Source organism: Nerophis lumbriciformis, linkage group LG23 (genome assembly GCF_033978685.3).
Source record: "Nerophis lumbriciformis linkage group LG23, RoL_Nlum_v2.1, whole genome shotgun sequence".
Classification (NCBI taxonomy): domain Eukaryota; kingdom Metazoa; phylum Chordata; class Actinopteri; order Syngnathiformes; family Syngnathidae; genus Nerophis; species Nerophis lumbriciformis.
Window position 1 is genome coordinate 29,275,538 of NC_084570.2, and position 27,500 is coordinate 29,303,037.

General features: G+C 40.8%; 1 protein-coding gene across 1 annotated transcript in view; it reads right to left on the reverse strand.

Moving 5' to 3' along the window:
- Positions 1 to 4,533: 4,533 nt before the first annotated feature.
- Positions 4,534 to 27,500, reverse strand: part of prelp (proline/arginine-rich end leucine-rich repeat protein) — a 38,068-nt gene continuing 15,101 nt past the window's right edge. The window contains exons 2-7 of the mRNA XM_061984837.1: positions 16,175 to 16,592; positions 15,908 to 16,093; positions 14,468 to 14,625; positions 8,580 to 8,776; positions 5,081 to 5,156; positions 4,534 to 5,003 (exon numbers count right to left, since the gene is read on the reverse strand). Of these exons, the coding sequence (XP_061840821.1) occupies positions 4,913 to 5,003; positions 5,081 to 5,156; positions 8,580 to 8,776; positions 14,468 to 14,625; positions 15,908 to 16,093; positions 16,175 to 16,588 (1,122 nt within the window). The 5' untranslated portion in view covers positions 16,589 to 16,592 and the 3' untranslated portion in view covers positions 4,534 to 4,912. The remainder of the gene's footprint in view (positions 5,004 to 5,080; positions 5,157 to 8,579; positions 8,777 to 14,467; positions 14,626 to 15,907; positions 16,094 to 16,174; positions 16,593 to 27,500) is intronic.

A 27,500-nucleotide genomic window follows, 5' to 3' on the forward strand; every position in this document is an offset into this window, starting at 1 on the left:
CCAGAAACTAAAGAGTCCAATACCTAAACAAAACAAAACATGACTAAAACAAAAACATGATCAACACAGACATGACATAAATACCCTCTTCCACTGCTATAATCTTCATTTTCTCCCCTGCATGGGGCGGTAGTATTTACGAAATTGGACCAACGTAACGCGTATCACCTCGTGCGCATTCGTGAAGGCGATGAATGGAAGACTGCTTTTAACACACCGCTTGGCCATTTCGAATATTGCGTCATGCCATTCGGCCTCACAAATGCTCCTGGTGTTTTTCAATGTTTAATTAATGATGTACTCCGTGACATGATAGGCCGTTTTGTGGTAGTCTACTTGGATGACATACTTATTTTTTCACGCTCCATTAAATTACACCATCAGCATGTCCGTTTGGTCTTACAGAGACTTTTGGAGAATGGTTTATTTGTCAAGACCCAAAAGTGCACTTTTCATTTGCCCACAGTATCGTTTTTGGGAGTGATTGTTGAGAGGGGGCAGGTTAAGCCAGGCTAAGGTCCAAGCGGTTGTAGACTGGCCAACACCGTCCTCCAGGAAGATGCTGCAGAGGTTTTTAGGGTTTGCTAATTTTTACCGGCGTTTTATTAGAGACTTCAGTAAAGTAGCTCAACCGTTAAATAAATTAACGTCCGCTAAGGTTCCTTTTGTGTGGTCTTCGGAGGCTGACCACACTTTTCGACTCCTTAAATGCCTTTTTACCTCCGCTCCTGTGTTAGTCCACGCTAATCCTGATCTCCCCTTTTTTGTCGAGGTGGACGCATCGGACACCGGGGTAGGGGCTGTTTTGTCCCAGCATTCCAGTTCCGATCAGAAATTGCACCCCTGCGCCTTCTTCTCCAAACACCTTTCCCCTGCGGAGAGGAACTATCATATCGAGAACCGAAAGCTTCTGGCTGTGATCCTCGCCCTTCAAGAATGGAGGCACTGGCTGGAGGGTGCCAAACACCCCTTCATCATTTACATGGATCATCGGAACCTAGCCTACCTCCGCTCTGCCCAACGTCTCAATCCCTGCCAGGCCCGGTGGTCCCTCTTCCTCACAAGGTTCGACTTCTGTATCACTTTTTGCCCGGGCTCACTCAATGGAAGGCCTGATGCCTTGTCTAGGATGTTCTCTCCTCCTACAGAAGACAATCCCCCAGAGACTATCCTTCCTCAGTCCTGGATCCTTGGCGCAGTACAGTGGGAGGTGGAGAGACGTGTGTCAGAGGCTATCAAGGACTCCCCATCACCTGCTGGATGTCCTCCTGGCCGCCTTTTTGTGCCAAGAACTCTACGTCCAGAGGTCTTGTCATGGGCTCACACTTCCAAGAAGTGGTTCTGGTGGCTTACCATTCACACCGTCACTAAGAGGTTTGTGGCTGCATGCCCTGTCTGCGCCAGGAGCAAAGCTTCCCATCAAGCTCTTGCGGGGTTGCTGCAGCCCCTTCTCATCCCCTCTCGTCCATGGTCGCACATCGCTCTGGACTTTGTCACAGGTCTACCCATCTCCAGGGGGTTTTCTGTCATCCTCACAATAGTAGACAGATTCTCTAAATTCACACACTTTGTCCCCCTTCGCAGACTTCCCTCCTCCCTGGAGACCGCCAAGCTTCTGGTCACCCATGTGGTTCGACTTCACGGGATTCCCCATGGATGTGGTGTCAGACAGAGGTCCTCAATTTTCATCCGCTACATGGAGATCCTTCTGCAACTTGTTAAGGGCCACTGTCAGCATGTCATCAGGGTACCACCCACAATCTAATGGACAGTCGGAAAGAGCTAACCAGGACTTAGGGACGGCCCTGAGATGTGTTTGTCACCAGCATCCATCACTGTGGTCCACCTATCTCCCATTGGTGGAGTATGCCCGTAACACCCTCATCTGATCATCTACTGGCCTGTCTCCTTTTCATGTGGTGCATGGTTTCCAACCTCCCATTTTCTCCTCTCAAGAAGTCAAGTCCACTGTTCCCTCCGTGACTGCCTTCCTGCGCCGTGTGCACCGTGTGTGGCGTGATACCCGTGCTGCCTTGTCTCGCACGGCCAGTCGTAACCAGATCATGGCAAATCGTCATCGCAGACCAGCTCCCGACTACAAACCCGGCCAGAAGGTTTGGCTATCATCTAAAGATATTACACTGCCGGGAGAGTCTAAGAAACTGGCACCTAGATTCATCGGACCATACGAGGTGAAGCGGATGATCACTCCCGTCATAGCTCGACTCAAGGTACCCAAGTCTTTCAAGTCTTATCCAGTATACCATGTCTCCCGCCTGAAGCCCGTTGAGTCAGGCGACCTTAGCCCTCCACCAGTGTCTCCCCCAGCTCCTCAGCAGGTGGAGGGTCATCCAACCTATACTGTCAACACCATTCTGGACGCCAGGAAGGGGGCCAGGGGGGTGCAATTTCTGATCGACTGGAAGGGTTACCCGCCCGAGGATCGTTCTTGGATTTCACGTTCCCTTATTATTGATAAATCACTAATTTCTGATTTTTATCAACGATTTCCCGGAAAACCAGGAGGTCTGCCAGGTGGCGTCCGTTGATTGGGGGTGGGGGGGTTACTGTCACCGCCTGCTGCCATCTTGTGGTTTGTGTGCTCAGTTTGCCTTTGTTGGTGCAGCAGACCTGGCTCTTATTGTTTGTCTTCTTCCTAGAGTTCCTGTGTTTCTCTGTGGGAAGAGTTGTGAGACGTGCACAGCTTGATTGATTGATTGAGACTTTTATTAGTAGGTTGCACAGTGAAGTACATATTCCGTACAATTGACCACTAAATGGTAGCACCCGAATAAGTTTTTCAACTTGTTTAAGTCTGGGTCCACTTATTCATGATACAGATATATACAATCATATATACTATCATCATAATACAGTCATCACACAAGATAATCATCAGGGTGTATACATTGAATTATTTACAATATTTACAATTCGGGGTGTGGGGGCGGGGCGGGGGCGGGGGGGGGGGGGGGGGCGGTTAGGTTGGGTTGTTATCATCAGTCATCAACAATTGAGAACAGAGAAATGGATATTGAAACAGTGTAGGTCTGACTTGGTAGGATATGTACAGCAAGTAGTGGACATAGAGAGAGAGAGAGAGATCAGAAGGCATTAGAAAAATATCTGCTCTGTCCAATCTTCCCGATACTATTTAAGCAGCACCTCGACAGCTGGATGGCACTCCGCAATTCCACTCCTTGACTCTCCATGTCCGAAGACTCCTATGCTCCTTGAATTGTTGCTTGCTCCCTTCTTGGCTATTTCCAGTGCCATCCAGCTTGGTATGTACGATGGTAGTTTGCACGTCTTGCAACTCCGACCCAAGTTTAGTTAGTTTTGTATATTTGCTTTTGTTCTTTTTTCACGGTGCTCATTTTGTGTTCTCTTTTTCGCACCGTCGCTTTTTGTTATCTCCTAGTTTTTGGATCATTGTTGTGAGTACCTTTTTCATTAAGTAAAGAACTGTTTTACTCACAATCCATCTGCATCCATGGGTTCCTCTGTTTTGCATTTAATTGAATTGTGACACTTGCACTTCTGTTAGACTGCATAAAACAAATAAAAACATGTGTTCTTGTCTTACAAATCCCAAAACCAATTAAGTTGGCCCGTTGTGTAAATGGTAAATAAAAACAGAATACAATGATTTGCAAATCCTTTTCAACCTATATTCAATTGAATAGACTGCAAAGACAATATATTTAACTTTCGAACTGGAAAACGTTAGTATTTTGTTCAGATATTTGCTTATTTGGAATTTAATGCCTGCAACATGTTTCAAATAAGCTGGCACAAGTGGGAAAGTTGAGGAATGCTCATCAAACACTTATTTAGAACATCCCACAGGTGAACAGGCTAATTGAGAACAGGTGGGTGCCATGATTGGGTATAAAGGCAGCTTCTATGAAATGCTCAGTCATTCACAAACAAGGATGGGGCGAGGGTCACCACTTTGTCAACATATGCCTGAACAAATTGTTTAAGAATAACATTTTTCAATGAGCGTTTGCAAGGAATTTAGGGATTTCATCATCTACGGTCCGTAATATCATCAAAATGTTCAGAGAATCTGGAGAAATCAAACCAACGTTGAATGCCCGTGACATTTGATCCCTCAGGCGGTACTGCATCAAAAACCGACATCAGTGTGTAAAGGATATCACCGCATGGGCTCAGGAACTAGCCGCCGGCTTTGCGAGGCCCGAGCTCATCTAAGATGGACTAAGTTAATGATTATTTGCAACAAAAAAAAAAGTTTCTCAGTTCGAACATTAAATATATTGTCCTTGCAGTCTATTCAATTGAATATAGGTTGAAAATGATTAGCAAATCATTGTATTGTTTTTATTTACCATTTACACAATGTGCCAACTTCACTGGTTTTGGGTTTTGCACATCAGGATCATGAATGATAAGCAAAAGTGCAGTTTCCCTTTAAATCCGTTCTCTTGAAGCACTGTTAGGTCACCTACGCTATCCGTCGGTGCGTGGTGTTCTTCTCACTTATCAAAGCATGGACAAACAAGAAAACCCGAGACAAAAGTTTTAATATTTGTACAAAGCATCTTAATAATAGACGGTACAGGGAAGAAAAAGTAATGGCATGACATTTTTACTTGCGAGCGTGAAAACTGCGGGCCCATTTTGGACACGTCCAACTACACGGTAGTTAACGGGTCTGCTCGAGAACATATGAACTACATGCATGCACTGCTTGTCATAGAAGAATGAATATGTGTAGAAAAGTGGATAATTTGCCATTTCTCGAAACGGCTAATCGTAAATAAGTCGATTCAACCGCTCCTCAACCGCTAGCCGCGCTAACACGTGAAACCTCGGGACCTTAACGCCGTGGTAGTTTCAGTGACGTTTTGGCAGGCAGCCTGTGTAAGCTTCGATGTGGAGCTTCCTAAATAACGATAGAGTGGAGGTGTCTGAAGCACATGATGACATCCATGGGTATGGGAGGGCTCAGGTGGTTTCCATCCAATCTTAGGTACCTGAGAAAGCACACAAAGGTCACTTGACATGTCGCCACCTGACTACAGAACACGCCTTCCTCTCGCTCTTGACGTACCTTAGTTTTGGCACCAACTCCGGATCGCTCCATTGCGCCTGCAGGTTTTGTGGGCAGATCAGTGTCCCGTTGATGTCTGCCAAGAAAGTGCATGGTGAGGTTTCATGACAGTGGGACATGAAGTCATCGCACTCACATGGACGATTGCAAAGACAAAGAGAAACAGGAATAACGAGGTCATGGGAGACACAATTGAATTGGAGATATTAATACATTGCTTATTTGAGGTAATTGGCTGTTTAACTTTGATGACCTCAGCTGGAGTTTCCACGGATGAGGCCGAAACGGTTTGGTCTGTGAAGGTGCAAATGAAAGGGTGAGCTTCGGTCTGAGCACTTACGTGGTTATGTTCAAATAATAAAAGACAAAATTACTTATTACTTCAAGTTGAAATGAAAGAGCAAGGTACGCTTTTGGGTGTTATTTAAAGGGCAACGTTCACAATTATTGAAAAACAAGAACACATGTATTTTTTGGGTTTTGGATTTTAAAGATAATAAACGCTTGCAAGATGCGGCTAATGGTGGACACAGTTGTAGCCTTCAAAGCCGCTAAAACAACTTCAAAATCCTCCATAAACATGTTATATACACACTGCAAGTATATATATAATGTAGTAAAAGACACGTTTATAACAATATGTAATATGTACAATATACACACTGCAAGTATATATATAATGTAGTAACAGACACCTTCATAACAATATGTAATATGTACAATATACACACTGCAAGTATTAGTAGTAACAGACACCTCCATAACAATATGTAATATGTTTTATATATACACTGCAAGTATATATATAATGTAGTAAAAGACACCTTCATAACAATATGTAATAGGTTATATATACACATAGCACCAGGTGAGACGCTTCTTCCGTTGTCTTGAGATCAGAAGTGGCTTGACCATGGGAATACGGCTACATGCTTCCATCTGTTGAAAAGCTCTATGGAGATGATGATTTCATTTTCCAGCATGATCCAGCAGTGCCAAAACCACCAGTAACTGGTGTACTGACCATGGCATTACTGTCCTCGATTGGCCTGCCAACTCCCCTGACCTGAACCCCATATAGAATTTGTGGGGTATTGTGAAGAAGAAGCTGAAAGACACCAGACCCAATAATGCAAATGAGCTAAAGGCCGCTATTGAAGCATCCTGGGCATCCATAACACCTCAGCAATGCCACAGGCTGATTGCTTTCATGCCACGCCGCATTGGTGCAGTAATCCGTGCAAAAGGATTCCCAACCAAGTACTGAGTGCATTAATTGACATTTTCAAATGTTTGATTTTCTTTTGCTGTTATAAATCTTTATTTTTTACTTGGTCTGAGGAAATATTCTATTTTTTTGAGATGGGATTTCTGAGTTTTCTTAAGCTGTATGCCATAATCAGTATTATTCAAATAATAAAAGGCTTGCAATATTTCAGTTGATGTGTAATGAATTCAGAATGTATGACATTTTCATGATTTTAGTTGCATTACAGAAAAAAAAGGACCTTATCACAATATTCTAATTTTCTGAGACAGTCCTGTATATATATATAATGTAGTAACAGGCACCTTCATAATATGAATATGTACAATATACACACTGCAAGTATACAGTATATATAATGTAGTAACAGACACCTTCATAACAATATGTAATATGTACAATATACACACTGCAAGTATATACTGTATATAATGTGGTAACAGACACCTTCATAACACTATACAAAACCCAAAAGCAGTGAAGTTGACACATTGTGTAAATGGTAAATAAAAAGAGAATACAATGATTTGCAAATCATTTTCAACTTATATTCAATTGAATAGACTGCAAAGACAAGATATTTAATGTTCCAACTGAGAAACATGATTTCTTTTTGCAAATAATCATTTACTTAGAATTTAATAGCAACACATGCAAAAAGTTGTAACAGTGGCATTTTTACCATTGTGTTACATGGCCTTTCTTTTTAACATCACTCAGTAAAAGTTTTGGAACTGAGGAGACCCATTTTTGACGCTTTTCAGGTGGAATTCTTTCCCATTCTTGCTTGATGTACAGCTTAAGTTGTTCAACAGTCCGGGGTCTCCGTTGTGGTATTTTAGGCTTCATAATGCGCCACACATTTTCAATGGGAGACAGGTCTGGACTACAGGCAGGCCAGTCTAGTACCCACACACTTTTACTATGAAGCCATGCTGTTGTAACACGTGGCTTGGCATTGTCTTGCTGAAATAAGCAGGGGCGTCCATGGTAACGTTGCTTTGATGGCAACATATGTTGCTCCAAAACCTGTATGTACCTTTCAGCATTAATGGCTCCTTCACAGATGTGTAAGTTACCCATGTCTTGGGCACTAATACACACCCATACCATCACAGATGCTGGCTTTTCAACTTTGCGCCTAAAACAATCCGGATGGTTCTTTTCCTCTTTGTTCTAGAGGACACGACGTCCACAGTTTCCAAAAACAATTTAAAATGTGGTCTCGTCAGACCACACAACGCTTTTCCACTTTGCATCAGTCCATCTTAGATGAGCCGTTGGCGTTTCTGGGTGTTCTTGATAAATGGCTTTCGCTTTGCATAGTAGAGTTTTAACTTGCACTTACAGATGTAGCGACCAACTGTAGTTGCTGACAGTGGTTTTCTGAAATGTTTCTGAGCCAATGCGATGATATCCTTTACACACTGATGTCGCTTTTTGATGAAGTAACGCCTGAGGTATCGAAGGTCCGTAATATTATCACTTAAGTGCAGTGATTTCTCCAGATTCTCCGAATCTTTTGATGATTTTACAAATATATAGCTCGTTGAGAAATTATGTTCTGAAACTGTTGAACAATTTACTCACGCATTTGTTCACAAAGAGGGGAAAATGTTATTCTTAAACAATTTGTTCAGGCATATGTTGACAAAGTGGTGACCCTCGCCCCATTCTTGTTTGTGAATGACTGAGCATTTCATGGAAGCTGCTTTTATACCCAATCATGGCACCCACCTGTTCCCAATTAACCTGATCACCTGTGGGATGTTCCAAATAAGTGTTTGATGAGCATTCCTCAACTTTCTCAGTCTTTTCTGCCACTTGTGCCAGCTTTTTTTTAACATGTTGCAGGCATTAAATTCCAAAATGAGCTAATATTTGCAAAAAATAACAAATATTTCCATTTCGAATGTTAAGTATCTTGTCTTTGCAGTCTATTCAATTGAATATAAGTTGAAAAGGATTTGCAAATCTTTGTGTTGAGTTTTTTTTGTTTTTTACTATTTACACAACGTGCCAACTTCACTGGTTTTGGGTTTTATAAAAACAATGATTGCGTGGTGAGTTGATACCGATGAAGTAATCCCAAAACCTTCACACAGGGCTTTCTTTGGCGTTGCACAAGTCTGGTCTTGTCTGACGTGGTGGGCGGAGAGTGTCTCGGAGCAGTGAATTGAAAACAACAACCAAAAAAATGTGCGTGAACAACAATCCCGGCCTTGGACTTACTATTAATGCTGTTGTGGTTGAGGTGTAAGTGCTCCAGGTGACTGTTGAAGAGTGGGATGGAGGCCAGCTGGTTGTGGGCGAGCTGGAGGTCTAGCAAGGTGGAGATGTTGAACACGGCCTTGGGAACGCCTTTGTCACTCAGCTGGTTGTAGTTGAGTCTGACAAAGGCCAAGTGAACGAAGCCTTGGAAGTAGTCTCTGAAAAGGACAATGATGACCCTAGGTCTGTTCACTCTGTACACCGGCCACAGCATTAGGTACACCTGACACACTTTTGGAAAACACTATCACTATGTTATTGTGAAGTTATGCACCTCTGCAAACTGCCACTACAACAATAAATACAATATTACATGAATAATACCATACTTTTCAGACTATAATCCACACCGGTGTATAAATCGCACCCACTAAATTTTAGAAGAAAATAAACGTTTCCATATGATGTATAGATGTATACCAGTACATTGTGGAATGAGATATTTAAATGGAAAGATGTTGTAAATGTTTATTTACATACTTTAATGGCGTCTGCAACGCGGCAGTAAAATGGCTGATCAGACAAAACAGAAACGCCATTGACGTCTTTATTCATTCTTTACGAGATACATACGATTTTCTCCTTTTTTAATAAGGTTCAAGATATCTGTCAGGATTCTTCTTCCTAACACTTTGAGTTTGAACAGTTTTTTTCAAAAGTGGATCATTATAGTACTTTGTTTGATTTCTTTGCTTAGTCCATTCCATAATTTAGCCGTTGGCTGTTGGCCATAGCAACCCGCGGCTCTTTACTGCCGCCCTAGTGGCTCCCTGGAACATTTTTAAAAATGGAAAAAGATGGGGACAAATATTTTTTTGTTTTAGTATGTTTTTTGTTTGAGGACAAATATGACACAAACCTTCCAAGTTGTTAGAAAGCCCACTGTTTAATATGTTTGTGTGTATGCTTCACTGATGAGAGTATTTGGTGAACATCATTTTGTCCTACTAATTTCGGCGGTTCTTGAACTCACCATAGTGTGGACTGTGACGCAACAGTTTGTTTACATGTAAAATCTTCCACTCCTTCTTTGTCTCATTTTGTCAACCAAACATTTTATACTGTGCAAGAATGCACAAGGTGCACTTTGTTGATGTTATTGACTTGTTGGAGTGCTAATCAAGCATGTTATTAGCATGCTAATCAATGCTAACATGCTATTTAGGCTAGCTGTATGTACATATTGCATCATTATGCCTCATTTGTAGGTATATTTGAGCTCATTTAATGTCCTTTACTTTTCTCCTCTTTGTACGGTATATAATTCATATTTGTTGTCTCATGACACATTATCTGTATGTAATCTTGGCTGCATTTCTGATAGTTGTTTGTGTGCCATGTTGTTCCAGACCACAGCAAACATTACCTCGCTTGCCAAAGATTGTAATAAATCCATTAGAAGAAGACAGCCTGCAGTTCCCTTTAACTTGGACACACACATCTATGTCATTTCCAGGAGTTAGCTCACCTTCTGAGTAGCTTCTGATTTACTAATGGTTTGTGTTGTAAACATGTGTAGAATAAATATTTCATTTCAACATTTCTGTCAACGAAGATTTGCTTCAGCCTGCGATACATAGTCATTTTGATAGTAGGCTAATATAACTAATATGGACACTTACATCATGTGTTGCCTTCATTACAACACTTATATATGGCTTTTCAGTTTTTGCGGCTCCAGAGGGATTTGTTGTTTGTATTTTCGGTCCAATATGGCTCTTTCAAGGTTTTGAGTTGCCGACCCCTGCCGCACCTTTGTATAAGCCGCAGGGTTCAAAACTTGGGAAAAAAAGTAGCAGCTTGTATTTCGGAAAATCCGGTATATAAATGTTTACATGCACAGAACTTCTCCAATCAGATCTAAACTTCAGTTAATCGGAATTCCAAATTCACTGTTTTCATGATGTGCGTATACAGCGTTTCATTTGAATTAACCATCTTAAGTTGTCTTTTTTTCCCCCAGAAATACTAGAAGGAAAAACTACTTTTGCCGATTTTACAAACGTCCCCAGTTCTTTTACAACCGTCCCCAATTCTTTGCTCGTTCAATTTTCCTCCTCTCCCGTGTCCTGTCTGTTTATGTTGTACTTTTTAATTATATTTTCATGAACTTGTTTTGTGCAACTTGATGTTACGAACCTTTTTGTCCGCAGCGGACACATTAGTCTTCCATCCCACCATGTTTGCGACTCTGCGATAAATAAGCAAATGGGTGTGTACATTAACACCGTTCGGAATAACGATCGGCACAAAACACCACTCTTGTTCGGAATAACATTTATGTCTGAATGGATCGTATCTGATAAAAATCTTCCGATTGACGCGTTTGTATTTAGTTTTTTTTAAGCTGATTGGACCTTTTATTGCGATTATTTGTGTCTATGTAACCATGGCTGACGTCATTTAAAATTTGCCATACCATTTCCAAAAAACTGAAAATTCCACCTTTTATCACTGATATTAAATGATTAAAAGGCAGCACTGACACATACAAATAACGCCAGACGATGAACTAATACATTTTTCAATTTTCTTTGCTATTTGCAACATGATGACATGATGGACACTCCGAAAATAAATTTATCTTAATTAAGTGAGGATAATTTTTTTTTAAAAGTCTTGTATTAATATAAAAAAAACAAATGATTGTGTTTTTGGGATAATGACTTAATAGTACAAAAAAAAAACACTCACATTTTTTCGATAGCAAATTTATATCCTTTGAAAAACATTTTTTTGTGACAAAAGTGGTCAACTTGATAGAATGAAGATGTAATTTGAATAATTTGAATAATCCTGCTCTAGTGGTTTTAGGAATTTGCTGCAAAACAGTCTGTCTCCCAAGTTTTGAACTGAACCAATTTGGTCATTAATTATGTAGACTTAGACTGTAATATCGTTATGTATTTTTCAACAATGGAACAAAACCAACAAAAGCGGTGATCTTAGTTTAGATATACACAATCAAATTCAACTGATATGATGTTTATCTACCAAAAGTCTATCGCCTTAGTGCATGAATATGTTTATAGTAGGGTTGTCCCGATACCAATATTTTGGTACCGGTACCAAAATGTATTTCGATACTTTTCGATACTTTTCTAGATAAAGGGGAGCACAAAAAAATGGCATTATTGGCTTTATTTGAACAAAAAACTTAGGGTACATTAAACATATGTTTATTATTGTAATTTAGTCCTTAAATAAAATAGTGAACATACTAGATAACTTAGTCTGCTGACATACGCAGTAAGATACTGTGTCATTTGGCATTCTATTATTTTGTCAACATTATGAGAGACTAGCCGGAAAAAAATTATTATTAATCTATTTGTTCATTTACTGTTTATATCTGCTTATTTTCTGTTTTAACATGTTCTATCTACACTTCTGTTAAAATGTAATAATCACTTATTCTTCTCTTGTTTGATACTTTACATTAGTTTTGGATGATACCACAAATTTAGGTGTCAATCCGATACCAAGTCGTTAAAGGATCATACATTGGACATATTCAAAGTCCTCATGTGTCCAGGGACATATTTCCTGACTTTATAAACATAATATGAACTTTTAAAAAAGGAAAAAAGATTTTGTGACTATAAAAATGATCGATGTAATCATAATACTATCGACTAGATACGCTATTGTACTTGATATTAGTGATGGGATCGGCAGTTCTTTTGACTGTACTGAATCACTAGAATCAGTTCCTTAAATTGATTCGTTCAAAAAATGTGTTCACTGAATCACCGAATCACTTCTGCAGCAGCAGTTCTGTGGGCAGGTCGGCGAATCATGAGTCAGTCAGTAACAGCTTCCCCAGCGGCAGATCTCGGTGTGTGTCAGTTCGCGAACGACACAAGCCCTCAGCACCCAATGAACGACACGCACAGTGACTGAACGAGAGCCTCAATGTGACGTCCTCCTCCGCGACACAGTCAGTTCTCTGTGTCAGTAGGTTCGCGAGTCCTGTTGTTAAATATGTTTTATTGCACTGAAATGAAAATAAGAAATAAATAAAAGTGGGAAATAAAAAAAATAGTTATAGCCTACTAAAATGCTTGCAATCAACAGTTAAATAAATAGGCCTCGTTTGTTTAGTGCAAAAACAAATATTAAATTAAGAAACCCTTACCAAATGCCAACATAAAAACTAAATGTTCTGTAGCAAAGAAAATGTAAACTTAAATGTGCAAACAAAAAGAAAATAAATACCTTCAAAATAAAACTAATAAATTAAGAGCCAGAAATGCCAACATAAAAACTAAATGTTCTGTAGCCTACGTTTAAAAATATAACAAAGAAAATATTAACTTAAATGTGCAAACAAAAAGAAAATAAATAGGCTACCTTAAATAAAACAAAACAAATATTAAACCAAGTGCCAGAAAAGCCAACATTAAAACAAAAATTTCTGTAGCTTACATTTAAAAATATAAAAATGGAAATATCAACTTAAATATGCAATAAAAAAGAAAATAAATAGCTTAAATAATATAAAAATCAAGATAAATAATAGCCTATGTATATGTACATACACATTAGTTATTATTTTTATTTTAAATCTTCTCAAACAGCCTGCCCTACACTTTACCCCCCGCCCCTCCCCCTCGCGTCGCTGCTGCTCAGCCTTGCCCTGCACTGACTTTCTTTCTGTCTCCTCTACTCTCATAACTTTATGTGTTAAGATAATGGGGACAGGGCGCGTGTGTGTGTTTGTTTTCATGTTAGCCGTTAGCTTGGAGGATGAATGGAGAACGGATGCCAATGGCATGAAACATATCCCCGCGACGGGAGGAGAATCACTCGCGGCATTGGGGCAAGCAGAGCAGAGAGCGAGAGCGTTGTCGTTCACTGAGTGATTCATGTCGTTAATCCGCGGTGAACGAATCGTTCGCTCAGTCCCTCCCCCCCACCCCCATGATGAGTAGCTGGCTGCGTCGTTCGCCGACGTCACAGAATGCGCCAGTTCCACTCATACCGGCATGGTCGCGGCGGAGCTCAACTGAACTGAGAAAGGAAAGAATCAGTTCATGAAGTGATACGGTTCAGTACGTTCACTCAAAAGATTCGTTCGTTCGAACGAATCGTTCGCGAACGACACAACATTACTTGATATCATTACAGTTGATGTCAGGTGTAGATCCATCCGTGGCTTTTGTTTACATTGAGGAGCGCTAGCTTGCTGTTAGCAGTTAGCTATTGTATTCTCTTACAATGTGTAGTGAAGCATGTTTAGCTATTCCGAGGATTAGTGATTTAGAAGTAGCTAAAACACTGCCGACTGCGGATGGATGTTAGCTGCTAGCTAGCTAGCCATGTCTTAAAACACCCCTTCCTGAGGGTGTTTCAGTGTTATAACTTCACCTTTATCGTTAGTTTTTAGGCCAAAATGCGTCCATTATCCCTTTTCTGTCTACACACTGTGTCTGCTTGTAAGTACTCCGTGATTGTGCGTTGCCGAACATGCTCGTCTGCTCGTAAACCAGCAATGTCATGCCCGTTTAAAAAAAAAAAAAGGGGAACCAGTACTTTTCAAACAGAGTATAGTACCGTTTTTGATTCATTAGTACCGCAATACTATACTAGTACCGGGATACCGTACAACCCTAGTTTATAGTCATAAATTACTTACCAATTTTTTTACCTAATTTCATTTCCGTGTGGCACCAATATTTTGTTGTATGACATATAAATAGGATTTTGAATAGCGCAAACGGTTTGTGCCCTACCATTTTATTCACATACAAATGTTTCCGAGTCTGTTGGTGGTACGTAATGCTGCGCCCAAAAGGTTTCTATGCGATTATGTTCCCTGTGTGCCTGCACGGCCTGTGTATACTTGCTTCGGGATGTCGTCGATGCGGTTCTTGTCGAGGAAAAGCTGTATGAGACCGTTGGGGATGCCGGCGGGCATCTTCTTCAGCACATTGTGTGCCAGGTTGAGCTGCATCAGGCTGGATAAATCCTTGAAGGTGTTACTGCCCAGGTCACTGTCACTCAGCTGGGACATTCAGAGTTAGAGCAAGAACACACACCGATACATTATATTGCCAAAAGTATTTGGCCACCCATGACAATCAGGTGTCCTAATCACTTGGCCCGGCCACAGGTGTATAAAATCAAGCTCTTAGGCATGGAGACTGTTTCTACAAACATGTGTGACAGAATGGGTGACAGAATGGGTGATTTCCAGCGTGGAACTGTCATAAGAGGCCACCTGTGCAACAAATCCGGTCGTGAAATTCCCTCGCACCTAAATATTTCAAAGTTAACTGTCGGCTTTATTATAAGAAAAGTGAAGAGTTTGGGAACAACAGCAACTCAGCCACCAAGTGGTAGGCCACGTAAACTGACAAGAGAGGGGTCAGCGGATGCTGAAGCGCATATTACAAAGACTTTCTGCACGGTCAGTTGCTACAGAGCTCCAAACTTCATGTAACCTTCCAATTAGCCCACGTACAGTACGCAGTGAGCTTCATGGAATGGGTTTCCATGGCCGAGCAGCTGCATCTAAGCCATACATCACCAAGTCCAATGCAAAGCGTGGGATGCAGTGGTGTAAAGCACGTCGCCACTGGACTCTAGAGCAGTGGAGACACCTTCTCTGGACTGATGAATCATGCTTTTCCATCTGGCAATCTGATGGACCAGTCTTGGTTTGGAGGTTGCCAAAAGAACGGTACTTTTCGGACTGCACTGTGCTGAATGTGAAATTTGGTGGAGGAGGAATTATGGTGTGGGGTTGTTTTTCAGGAGTTTGGCTTGGCCCCTTAGTTCCAGTGAAAGGAACTTTGAATGCTCCAGGATACCAAAACATTTTGGAAAATTCCATGTTCCCAACCTTGTGGGAACAGTTTGGAGCGTGTCCCCTCCTCTTCCAACATGACTGTGCACCAGTGCACAAAGCAAGGTCCATAAAGACATGGATGACAGAGTCTGGTGTGGATGAACTTGACTGGCCTGCACAGAGTCCTGACCTGAACCCGATAGAACACCTTTGGGATAAATTAGAATGGAGACTGAGAGCCAGGTTTTCTCGACCAACATCAGTGTGTGACCTCACCAATGCGCTTTTGGAAGAATGGTGGGGAATTCCTATAAACACACTCCACAACCTTGTGGACAGCCTTCCCAGAAGAGTTGAAGCTGTAATTAATAGCTGCAAAAGGTGGACCGACATCATATTGAACCCTATGGGTTAGGAATGGGATGGCACTTCAAGTTCATACGTGAGTCAAGGCAGGTGGCCAAATACTTTTGGCTATCCAAACTGTGACTTTCACCTGGTTGTGGTAGAGGTCGAGCAAGGTCAGATTGCCCATCTTGCTGAGAGCACCCGCAGGTATTTTGGAAATGCGATTACTGCCGAGACGCAACTGTTCCAGACTTGCTGGAAGACCCGAGGGCACCTCTTTCAGCTGATTACGTTGCACGTACAAGTACAAGAGAGCAGGTATCTTCTGGAACACCTATGTGGAAGATAAAAATAGAAATCAGAAGCTCCAGGTATTTCATAATCATCATGTTGGAAATTAAGGAAGCGGTCCGACCTGTTTTTCTATTCGCTGGATGCGGTTGTTTGAAAGGTTGATCCAACGGACATCCGTGGCATTCAGGAATGGCTCCGCCGTCACCTCGGTGATGTAGTTGTTCTGCAGGTACAGGTAGTAGGCCCTGGGCGGGATGGCGGGGATGGCGCGAATGTTCCGGTTCTCGCAGTTGAGAGAGTTGGGGTAGCTGGGAGAGCACAGACACTCCCGGGGACAGTCGGGGTACATGGAGGGCGGGCCCAGGATGACCGGAGGGATGTCCGTGGGCTCCTTCGGCTCCGGCTGGGGGACGACGGGCTCCCTGGGGATGAATGGGCGCCTGGTGGGCTTTTTTGGCCGGACCCTCTGGGTGAGCACCGCTCCCATCAGGAGGAGCAGCGTCAAGGCGCAAAAGAGTCCTGAGACGGCCCGCATTCTCCTGAATGAACAGAAAACACAATTTATACAAGTTTTTGTTCCTTCTGGTTAGGTTTGTACGGTATACCGGTACTAGTATAGTACGGCGATACTAATGAATCATATTTGGTGCCCCCTCTTTTTTTTAACGGGCATGACGGCGCATCGTCACGTCGTGTCATTGTTGGTTTTAGGAGCAGAGGAGCATGTTCGGCTGCGCACACACACAGAGTACTTACAAGCCGACAAAGTGTGTAAACAGAAAAGGGAGAACAGACGCATTTTGGCCTAAAAAGTAAAGATAAAGGTGAAGTTATAACACTGAAACGCCCTCAGGAAGTGGTGCTTCAAGACATGTCTAGCTAGCTAGCGGCTAACGTCCAGCCGCAGTCGGCAGTGTTTTAGCTACTTCTAAATCACTAATCTTGGCCTCCATGGCGAAAAATAAAGTATGTTTCTTACAAGTATTATTATCACTGGAGGACTAGGATTAGCTAAACATGCTTCAGTACACACCGTAGGAGGATACAATTGCTCACCGGCGCCACAGTGTAAACAAACGCCATGGGTGACATCCACTGTAATGATACCAACAACAGGGGCGTATCTAGTGGATACTACTATGATTACATCGATATTTTTTAGAATCACAAACTCTTTTTTTGTTTTAAAAAAAATTTATATTATGTTTTTAAAGTCAGGAAATATGTCTCTGGACACATGATAACTTAAATTATGACTAGTGTATGATCCTGTAACTACTTGGTATTGGATCGATACCTGAATTTGTGGTATCATCCAAAACTAATGTAAAGTATCAAACAACAGAAGAATAAGTGATTATTACATTTTAACAGAAGTGTAGATAGAACATGTTAAAAGGGAAAATAAGCAGATATTAACAGTAAAATAACAAGTAGATTAATAATCCATTTTTACAGTTTGTGCTTATTAATGTTGACAAAATAATAGAATATAAATGACACAATATGTTACTGCATACGTCAGCAGAGTAATTAGGAGCCTTTGTTTGTTTACTTACTACTAAAAGACAAGTTGTCTAGTATGTTCACTATTGACTATGACTAATCCTCACCTACATGATGACGAATAAAGTAAGTGTCTTTCAAGTACCATTATCACTGCATGACGAGGAATAGCTTAACATGCTTCACTACACACCGTAGGAGGATACAATAGCTCAACGACGTCACCGCTAACAAAAGCTAGCGTACCTGAATGTAAACAAATGCCATGGGTAGATCCGTCCACTGTAATGATACCAAGTATAATAGCGTATCTAGTCGATACTACTATGATTACATCGATATTTTTTATCGTCACACAATCTTTTTTCCTTTTTCCGGTACCGGTACCAAAATATTGGTATTGGTACAACCCTAATTCTAGTACATTTTTGTTAGTCAGACCCTTCAGGATTTTGGGATGACCAATCCCTGTAACTTCCTCCTACAGTTCTGACAATGTTCTCAACGAATGAGGGGAACATCTACGTCAAATGTGTCGGAACATTCTGGAAAGTTTACGTTCCACACTTGAAGTGTCTGCGACTTGCGGACGACAGAACAGGTCGTGGACAATAAGGGAGCTGTTTGTTGTACTCCGCGTACGTTGCATGCACTAGTGTGATCAAACACGTACGGTAGGAAGGGGATTCATTTGTCGTGGTTTACCTGACACGTGAAACGTGACGATTTTGGGGCGTCTGTTGAATATCTGCGTTTTGTGGCAATTCCAACTCTGACCACAGTGTCGGTTGCTATGTAGAGTGGCACTTTCCATCATTTTCAGCAGACTCCATTGCTAAATGCTAACCCCTTCCTCTCAAACAAGATCCATCCAGGAATTCTTCCCGACTAACGGGCCGTAGACATGCAGATTATTGTTGGTCCTGTGACGGCGCACACCTTTTACGGTTCATGTTTAATCTGACCAACAAAATGGCTGCTTTTGTCCAGGCTTAGCTCAACTCGCTGTAGATCCACCCATGACCTTTGTTTACATTGAGGAGCGCTAGTTTGCTGTTAGCCGTTAGCTATTGTATCCTCCTACGGTGTGTAGTGAAGCATGTTTAGCTAGTCCTCGTCCTCCAGTGATAATGGTACTTGTAAGAAACTTACTTTATTTGTCGCCACGGAGGCGAGGATTGGTGATTTAGAAGTAGCTAAAACACTGCAGACTGCGGATGGATGTTAGCTGCTATCTAGCTAGCCATGTTTTAAAGCACCTCTTCCTGAGGGTGTTTCAGTGTTATAACTTCACCTTTATCTTTAGTTTTGAAGCCAAAATGTGTCTGCTTGTAAGTACTCTGTGTGTGTGCGCTGCCGAACATGCTCCTCTGCTCATAAACCAGCAATGAAAACAAAACAAAAAATGGGGAACCGGTACTTTTCAAACAGAGTATAGTACCGTTTTTGATTTATTAGTACTGCAATACTATAGTAGTACTGTATACCGTAGAAACCTAGATTATAATCATTAATTACTTACCGTTTATGTTGTGATCAAACATGTACGGTATGAAGGGGATTCATTTGTCGTGGTTTACCTGACACGTGAAACGTGACAGATTTGGGGCGTGTACTGTCCACTTGAGCTGTTGAATATCTGTGTTTTGTGGCATTTCCAACTCTGACCACAGTGTTAGTTGCTATGTAGAGTGGCACTTTCTATTATTTTCAGCAGACTCCATTGCAAAATTATTAACCCAGTACACCTTCCTGTATAAATGTCAATTGATTTTTGATATGAAGGCTCCAAAATACAAATGACTCGATGCGACCACACATTACAGTGTCAGAGTTCCAAAAAAACACATTGATAGCACATTTGGTAAATCACAAGGTGAAGCAATGTTATTGGACATTACTAGAAAACTGCCAAATCCTGGATGGACTTGGCCTGGGCAATTATTTTGACTCGGGGGTCCAAGTTTAGAGAAAAAAATGTGTCTGGAGGCCGGTATATCTATTTTTAGGAACACTAATACAAAACCTCACAAAAATGTCTGATTGAATGCTAAAAACGTTATGACAGACCGCCTTAAAAAACGGAATGGAATTTAAACTTTTTTTTACTGAACGAGACACCCAGAAGTACATGAAAATAAAGAATGTGGGATTCACAAGATTAACTATGAAGGATAGAACACTGAATATTGACAACATATGAACGTCACACTCCCCTCTCCATCCACATATTTTACAATCAAGCAAAACGCAACAAAAATGCAACAAACACAGCGAAATATGAACGCAAAGGGTAAAAAACCCCACCTACAATCTGATATTTCATATATCGCTAAGCTTTAGAACTTTGTTGTAAAAATTTCCTTCCGCGTCTGTCCCTGACACCCACATTTCAGGCTGGCCGCTCTGGAAACACTCTGTGGAAACGCGCCTCACCCACACTACTGGGTGCCTCGTCTGAGCTGCTGTGAATTAGATTACCATAGTAACTAATTAGATGACCATAGTAACTAATTAGATGACCATCTAACTAATTAGATTACCATAGTAATTCATTAGATTACCATAGTACCTAATTAGATTACCATAGTAATTTATTAGATTTCCATAGTAACTCATTAGATTACCATAGTACCTAATTAGATTACCTTAGTAACTCATTAGATTACCATAGTAACTAGTATATCATACAAAAGGGCAGATTCCAACCATTGAAATATATTGTTATATATTTATATAGTTATATAGGTATAGTATAGTTCAGGACTTACGATCATTTAAAAACATCACTGCACATCATAATGGTAGCGACAGTTTCCATCTTAAAGATCTAAAACAATTATTTGGGAATGTCCGGCGGGCCAGATTGAAAAGCTTAACGGGCCTTAATTTGCCCAGGTCTGGAGTAGTGGGTTCCCATTGGGAAGTGCATTTTCTGAAAGGAAAAAAAAGTGCTGCTTAATAAAAAAAAAAAAATGCAACCAGTTGCGTTATCTGATAGTAGGCAATTTAGGTAATGGACGGATTTGGATGAAGTTTTCAGAAAATATCCGAAATAGGTCTTGGAACAAAAGTTTTTATTACTATTCATTAATGAGCTTGTTAAAAGCTTGACATTCAGTCCGTCAACATGCAGTATGGAGCAGTGTCAGTCATTTTAGCTCAGGGGCCACATGGAGGAACATCTATTCCCAAGTGGGCCGGACTGGTAAAATCATGGCATGATAATTTAAAAATAAAGACAACTTTACATTTTTTTCTTTGTTTAAAAATAAAGCAAGGACATTCTGAAAATGGAGACATCATAATGTTGTTTTTACACTTACATGTTGCGGTTAATAGTATTTTATCTTCATTTGTTGTTATTTATACGTTCTGAATAAATGATGTGATAATGTTCATCAATCAAACAGGTGGAATTGAGTCTGGGAAAGTTTTAAAATGTTCCCACTGGTCTTATTTTTTAGTTTATCTGAAGATGAAATGTATAATAATATCAAAATCAAATGACAGGATGTTATTAATGTATTTTTTTCATTTTCCTCAACTAACATCATGTGGTTTATTCTGCAACAAAACTTGTCAATTTAGACTCATTTCTTGAATCACACATGAGGTTAGAAGGGGATAGGTACCTTCCGTTCTTTCTATTTCCAATTCTGAAACGCAAATAAAGAAAATAAAAAATAAGGGCTGTTTTTTGATTTTTATTATACATGGCAGATTTTCATTAAAATATTGCCATAAAATTGGATTTTGTGCTGTTTTCCTTTTAATGGATTTGATTTTTTCCAGATAAACACAAAAATACAAAAAAAAAAAAACAAAAAAAAAAAGTCATCCAAAATGCAAAAATGAGTGGCTATGTGTGATGACAAATTGAACCGGAAGCAGTATTTTAGCCTTTCCTTTGCGTTTAGCGTGTTTTTAGCATGACGCTAACATCTTTGTTCAGCAGGCGTCCTATTGTCATTTAAAAAAAGTCTCAATAAATAACTTTTGTTTCAGAAATGAAAATAGAAAAAATGGAATGTATATATGTATGTGCTTATATGGGTATATATGTACAGTATATGTTTATGTATGTATGTGTGTGTGACGATCTGCCACTCCATTTCTGTTTGTGCTTCCTTGTTTTGTGTTTATTCCCTATCAGTGCTCTTATATTGATATCCATTTTCTGCATGTCTCCGCTGAGCGCTGTTTTCGTCTGACCTGCTGCTGATTAGCACCAAGTGTGGCCTGGATGCCAATCAACGGCAGGTGAGGGGAAAACAGCGCTCAGAGCACTGATAGAAAATGAACACAAAACAAAGAAGCACAAACAGAAATGGAGTGACAGATCGTCACAGCATGTGCGTATATGGGAATATATGTATATTTTTATGTATATGTATATATAAATGTATATGTATATACATATTTATATTTTTATGTCTATCTGTGTTGGCCCTGTTGTCCCCAAAAGGGACAAGCGGTAGGAAATGGATGGATGGGTCCGAAATGTGGTTTTTTGATTTGCATTTAAGAATTTGATAATGAACGGAAGGTACACGGACTCGGATACATATTATTTCAGCATATTTATGTGCGCCCAGAAAATGCGTCCCCACTCATAAGTACAACACAAAATACTTTATTTTGGTAAATGTCACAACAACTATGACTAATAAGCAGCATAAGTACATAGTGTCCAAACACGGAGGGGGCGGAGCTCTCTCGGCAGGGAATACAAATAATTGCTATTGCGACATCCAGTGGACACATTTAGAACAGCAGTTTCTTCCTTTCAAAAATTTCAGCTCATTTTTATACTTCGCAAACTCATCCCGTGGGCCCAATAAAACTTATTGGCAGGTTAATCAAGGTTTATACTGTTTTTGTTTTTGTTTTGCTACAAAATAACCACAATATATCAACTTTTTTCACCTAAACTGTTGTGGTTATTTCGCTGGAGGAAACTTTCAGCGTGGATGCGCACGGTGGATGTGCTCAGTAGCGTTGGGTAGCACATTTTTTATGGGTAGCACATTTTCTCAGAACACCGCCTTCCTCCCGCATCCCAAAATCCTGAATGTTGGATTTTTCAGAGACTGTAAATCATCCAAAGGTGTGAAAGTGACTGTGCTGTACATGTACCCTATTTTCCGGACTACAGGGCGCCCCGGATTATAAGGCGCACTGCCGATGAGCGGGTCTATTCAGGTCTATTTTCATACAAAAGGTGCACCGGATTTTAAGGGCGCATTAAAGGGGTCATATTATTATAATTTATTTTCTAAATTGAAAACACTTCCTTGTGGTCTACATAACATGTAATGGTGGTTCTTTGCCAGATGAGGTGGTTCGGGCATCTGGTCAGGATGCCACCCGAACCCCTACGCGTGTTTAGGGCACGTCCGACTGGTAGGAGGCCACGGGGAAGACCCAGGACACTTTGGGAAGACTATGTCTCCCGGCTGGCCTGGGAATGCCTCAGGATCCCCCGGGAAGAGCTGGACAAAGTAGCTGGGGAGAGGGAAGTATGGGCTTCCCTGCTTAGGCTGCTGCTCCCGCGACCCGACCTCGGATAAGTGGAAGAAGATGAATGGACTGATGGTGGTACTTTGGTCAAAATGTGGCTTTCTGACAGTCGCTTTAGGATACACCGTTTTGTGGGCAGTCTTATTTACGTGGCTCACCTTCGGGAATGAACCACAACTCTACTTGCAGAGTCAAAACTAACAACGGCCCAACCAACGACTTCGACATTGTGACCGATGTGAGGCAGGGTTGCATCCTGTCGCCATAGCTGTTCATAATTGTCATTGACTTCGTGATGAAGAAGTCCGTCACCGGGGCAAACTTTGGCATCAAGTGGGGAGAGGGCGGATTAACCGACCTAGACTTTGTGGATGACCTGGCTCTGGTTAGCCATACTCAGCGCGCACTCCAAGAGATGACCAACAATCTCCACGAGCACAGAGAAAAAATCGGACTACGGATCGGCCAAGAAAAGACCAAGGCCATGGCCGTTGGACAAATACAACACTTTCCACCACTCACTATAGACAAACATGACCTAGAGTATGTTGACGACTTCACCTATCTTGGAAGTAACATCTCAAGTACAGGAGACGTGGAGAAAGATGTCAATAACAGAATTAGCAAAGCTGCAGAAGTGTTCCAACGGTGCCGAAACATATGGTCGTCCTTAGCCATCACAACGGCCATCAAGCTAGTGGTCATACCAACAGCAACCTACGCCTGTGGGACGTGAATGAAGACAGCCAGTATCACCAACAAGCTGCAAGTCTTCAACCGGCGATGCCTCAGATCCATACTGAAGATCTCCTTGAGAGACCACATCTCCAACCAGGAGGTGATGAGAAGGGCAGTTGTAGCAGCACTGTCTGACATTGTCTCCGAAAGGAGAAGGAGAATGATGGGGCACATACTACGATTGCCAAGAGAGAGACCGGCAAGTGTGGCAATGGACTGGATGCTAGAAGGTGGAATAAGGAAGAGACGGAGGTCGAAGAAGACGTGGAGACAGACAACCAAGGAAGACCTGGGGGAGATGAGTGTCAACTGGCACGGAGCAAGAAGAGCCGCCAGAGACCGGAGAAAATGGAGGGGACTCGTCACCCAACGTTCTAATAGGAACGGGAGGAACTAAGTCTAAGTAAGTCACCTTCGGGAGCTAAACTGTTTTAATGACATTCAGACTTGACTTAAATCAAAAACGGAGCTCACTAGTGCAACAACAACGCAGGAAATGTGTCCCGTGTAAAACCGTCCGACCGGAACTCTCTAATAAATAAACATTCCTTGGGTGTATTATGTAAACTAACTACACCGGTATGGTTTAGCGCTTCCATGGCGAGTTTACTGACAGATATAAGTAAGAACTTTACACTACTTTATATTAGAAATGGCAACAGCGAAGGATGAATGTCCCATAACAAGAAGGTAGAGAAAAAGAAGAAGCTTATTGACTACGGACTATAAAGGTGGACGCGCACATATTTTCAAGACTAATGCAGATCCCAAATACACATCAACAGGTACCAGAAGGTAAGAAAAGTTGCTTTTGCATAATATTGCGAGAAAAAACACCAGATAATATGTTTTACCTTATACACACACCATAATAATACTCCTATGTTGAAGCACAGTGCAATCCATCAAGCGGTGCGGCTTCATAGCTTACCAAAGTCGTACTAAAACATTTTGATTGATTTTTGAGCGCCGTGTGTAATGTTTGATATTTTCAATGGAACAAATAACATGTTGGTGTTGTTTACTTGAGTCATATTGCAGTCTACACGTATCGCTTATGTGTGACTGCCATCTACTGGTCACACTTATCATTACACCAGGTACTAAATAAAATAGCTTTGAGGTCGGTAAGCACAACCAAAATTATTTCTTACATTAGGCGCACCGGGTTATAAGGCGCACTGTCAGATTTTGAGAAAATGAAAGGATTTTAAATGCGCCTTATAGTCCGAAAAATACAGTATCTGTCCTGTGATAGGATGGCGACCATTCCAGGGTGTGCACCACGTCTCACACCAAGTCAAAACAGTCCAATGAGGAACAGAACATGATTGAGTTTGCTAGTTACGTTTAACTTCCTGTCTTCATGTTTTGATGCAATAACCGAGATTTAGCATTTTGGCAAGAAACTGTATGTATGCACTTTTCTCCCTGGATAAATCAACTCCACGCCTAAAATAGATATCTTTTTTGTTCGCTTCAAGAAAGAACTAACAACGTGGTTGTAATTAAATTTTTTTATAACATCTATAACCCTGTGGCGGTACACGTCATGACCACAACACACCACCTGCACAGCAGAGACCTTGAAGCTGATTTTTACACGAGGAAGATTTTAATGAAACTATTTTAAACTCCCTTGACTAAGTAAGGAAGACAACAGATGAGCTTGCTGTATTTACATGTGTGGTGCATAAGCAGGTACATTCACATTTTGTCATGGTGCAGCCTTATTCCAACATAGAATACATTATTTTTGTCCTCAAAATTCTACCCACAATACCCCATATTGACAATGGGAAATATGTATTTTTTTTTAATTTTGAAAATTTGTTCCAGCCCCATTTAAGAACTTTCAGTTTTGGTTGATTTTGGCGGCACCAGTGGACCAAAGCGGTAGTGTTTTGCCAGAAGAAGACCACAATTCCCATGATGCCTAGCGCATATAGCATCACACTGACATGATTTAATATTGTCACAAATATTCTGTCTCTAATGGCTGATGTTAAATAGCAGACACTCAAGAAATGATCTTGGATTGTTCTATAAACATGACGCTACTAGCAAGAATGTATCGGGGCGGATGCAGGTCCCAAGCAAAGAAAGACAGGCGGAAGTAGTGTGGAACTATCACGGAAATTTCCAATAGCTGACATTAGCATTAGCATTTTGATTTGAGCATAAAAAGTCACTTCCTAGTTTAGCAGGAACAGAGCCAAGGCAGCATCGCTCTGAAATTCCTCGTCTTTGAGCTCACGTCAGCGAGTGAAAGGCAGGGCAATGTTGATCCTTGACTGTCCTTTTATCCGGGTAGCCTCCCTTTTTCTTTGTCTCCTCAGACAAAACTTTTCGTTTCTTTGGTTGTTTTGCAGCTTCTGCCATGATAGCAGTAATTGCACGCAGGCGTTCGCATCGACTTCCGTATTTTTAAGGAATGGGGAAAGGGGGAGTGACGTATGCCGTAAAGCAATTCAGCACATTTGTAGTATTTTGTGTGGCAGGGTTCCTGCCCCCCTCCTCAAAGTCACTAAGTGCCAGTTAGAGCGATACAGACCCCCTCAGGTGTCTTTCAACTAGTTCATGTATTGTCCCAAAAGTTATGAACATATGTTATCAAGGTTGAAAAGTTACTTAGTGCTGCTTTTACACTAAAAATCTAAAAAAAATAAGTAATCAGAGCATTTGCTCAATACTTAGTTGATGCACCTTTGGCAGCAATTCCAGCCTCAAGTCTTTTTGAATACGATGCCACAAGCTTGGCACACCTATCTTTGGGCACTTTCAACCATTCCTCTTTGCAGCACCTCTCAAGCTTCGTCATGTTGGATGGGAAGTGTTGGTTTTCATCCAGGATGTCTGTGTACATTGCTGCATTCATCTTTCCCTCTATTCTGACCACTCTTTCAGTTCCCGGTGCTATAAACATCATTTAAAAATAAAAAAATTAAAACCTTTAACGTTGTCTTATGGGGTATTGTGTGTAGAATTTTCAGGAAAACAAATACATTTATTCCATTTTGGAATAAGGCATAACAAAATGTGGAAAAAGTGATGGACTGGATGCACTGTAATAATGGAAGCTTAATCTTAATGTTTCCACAACTTTTAGCTAAGTAAAGAGACTGAGATAAAAAAAAAAAGCATATTATATAACATGTTTTCGCACCATAATTAGCCTGTACTTGATTATGTTTTGTTGCTTGTTTGTGTTTTCACCTCCTGGTGAGACATTGTAGTATGCTAGCACACACTAAAGCAGGGGTGGGGCCACATCACAGTTATGGTTGCTCAGAGGGCCGCTTTTAACAAAGAGTAATATATGAATATACATGTGTATGTATATAATACATTGACAATATATTTTTTTTTACATAAGCTGCAAAAAAAAAAAAACATTTTACTTTAAAAAACTGCAGCTCAGTCACCGGAATTTCACAGTAAACGCAGTGGGTTTTTGATGTAACATATAAATAAATGGAATAAATGGAATGGAATAGAGAAACAATACCACTGTTTTTAGCGGTAAAATTCAAGCAACGGAGCTGCCAGTTTTTTTTTTTTAACGTAAAATCTTGTTTTAATGTTTTTTTTTTTTTTTTCAATGTTTTAGTGTCTTACTGTGTATGAAAAAAACAGTACCAAAGTTGATTTTACGGTACAAACTCAATCGGCGGTATGTA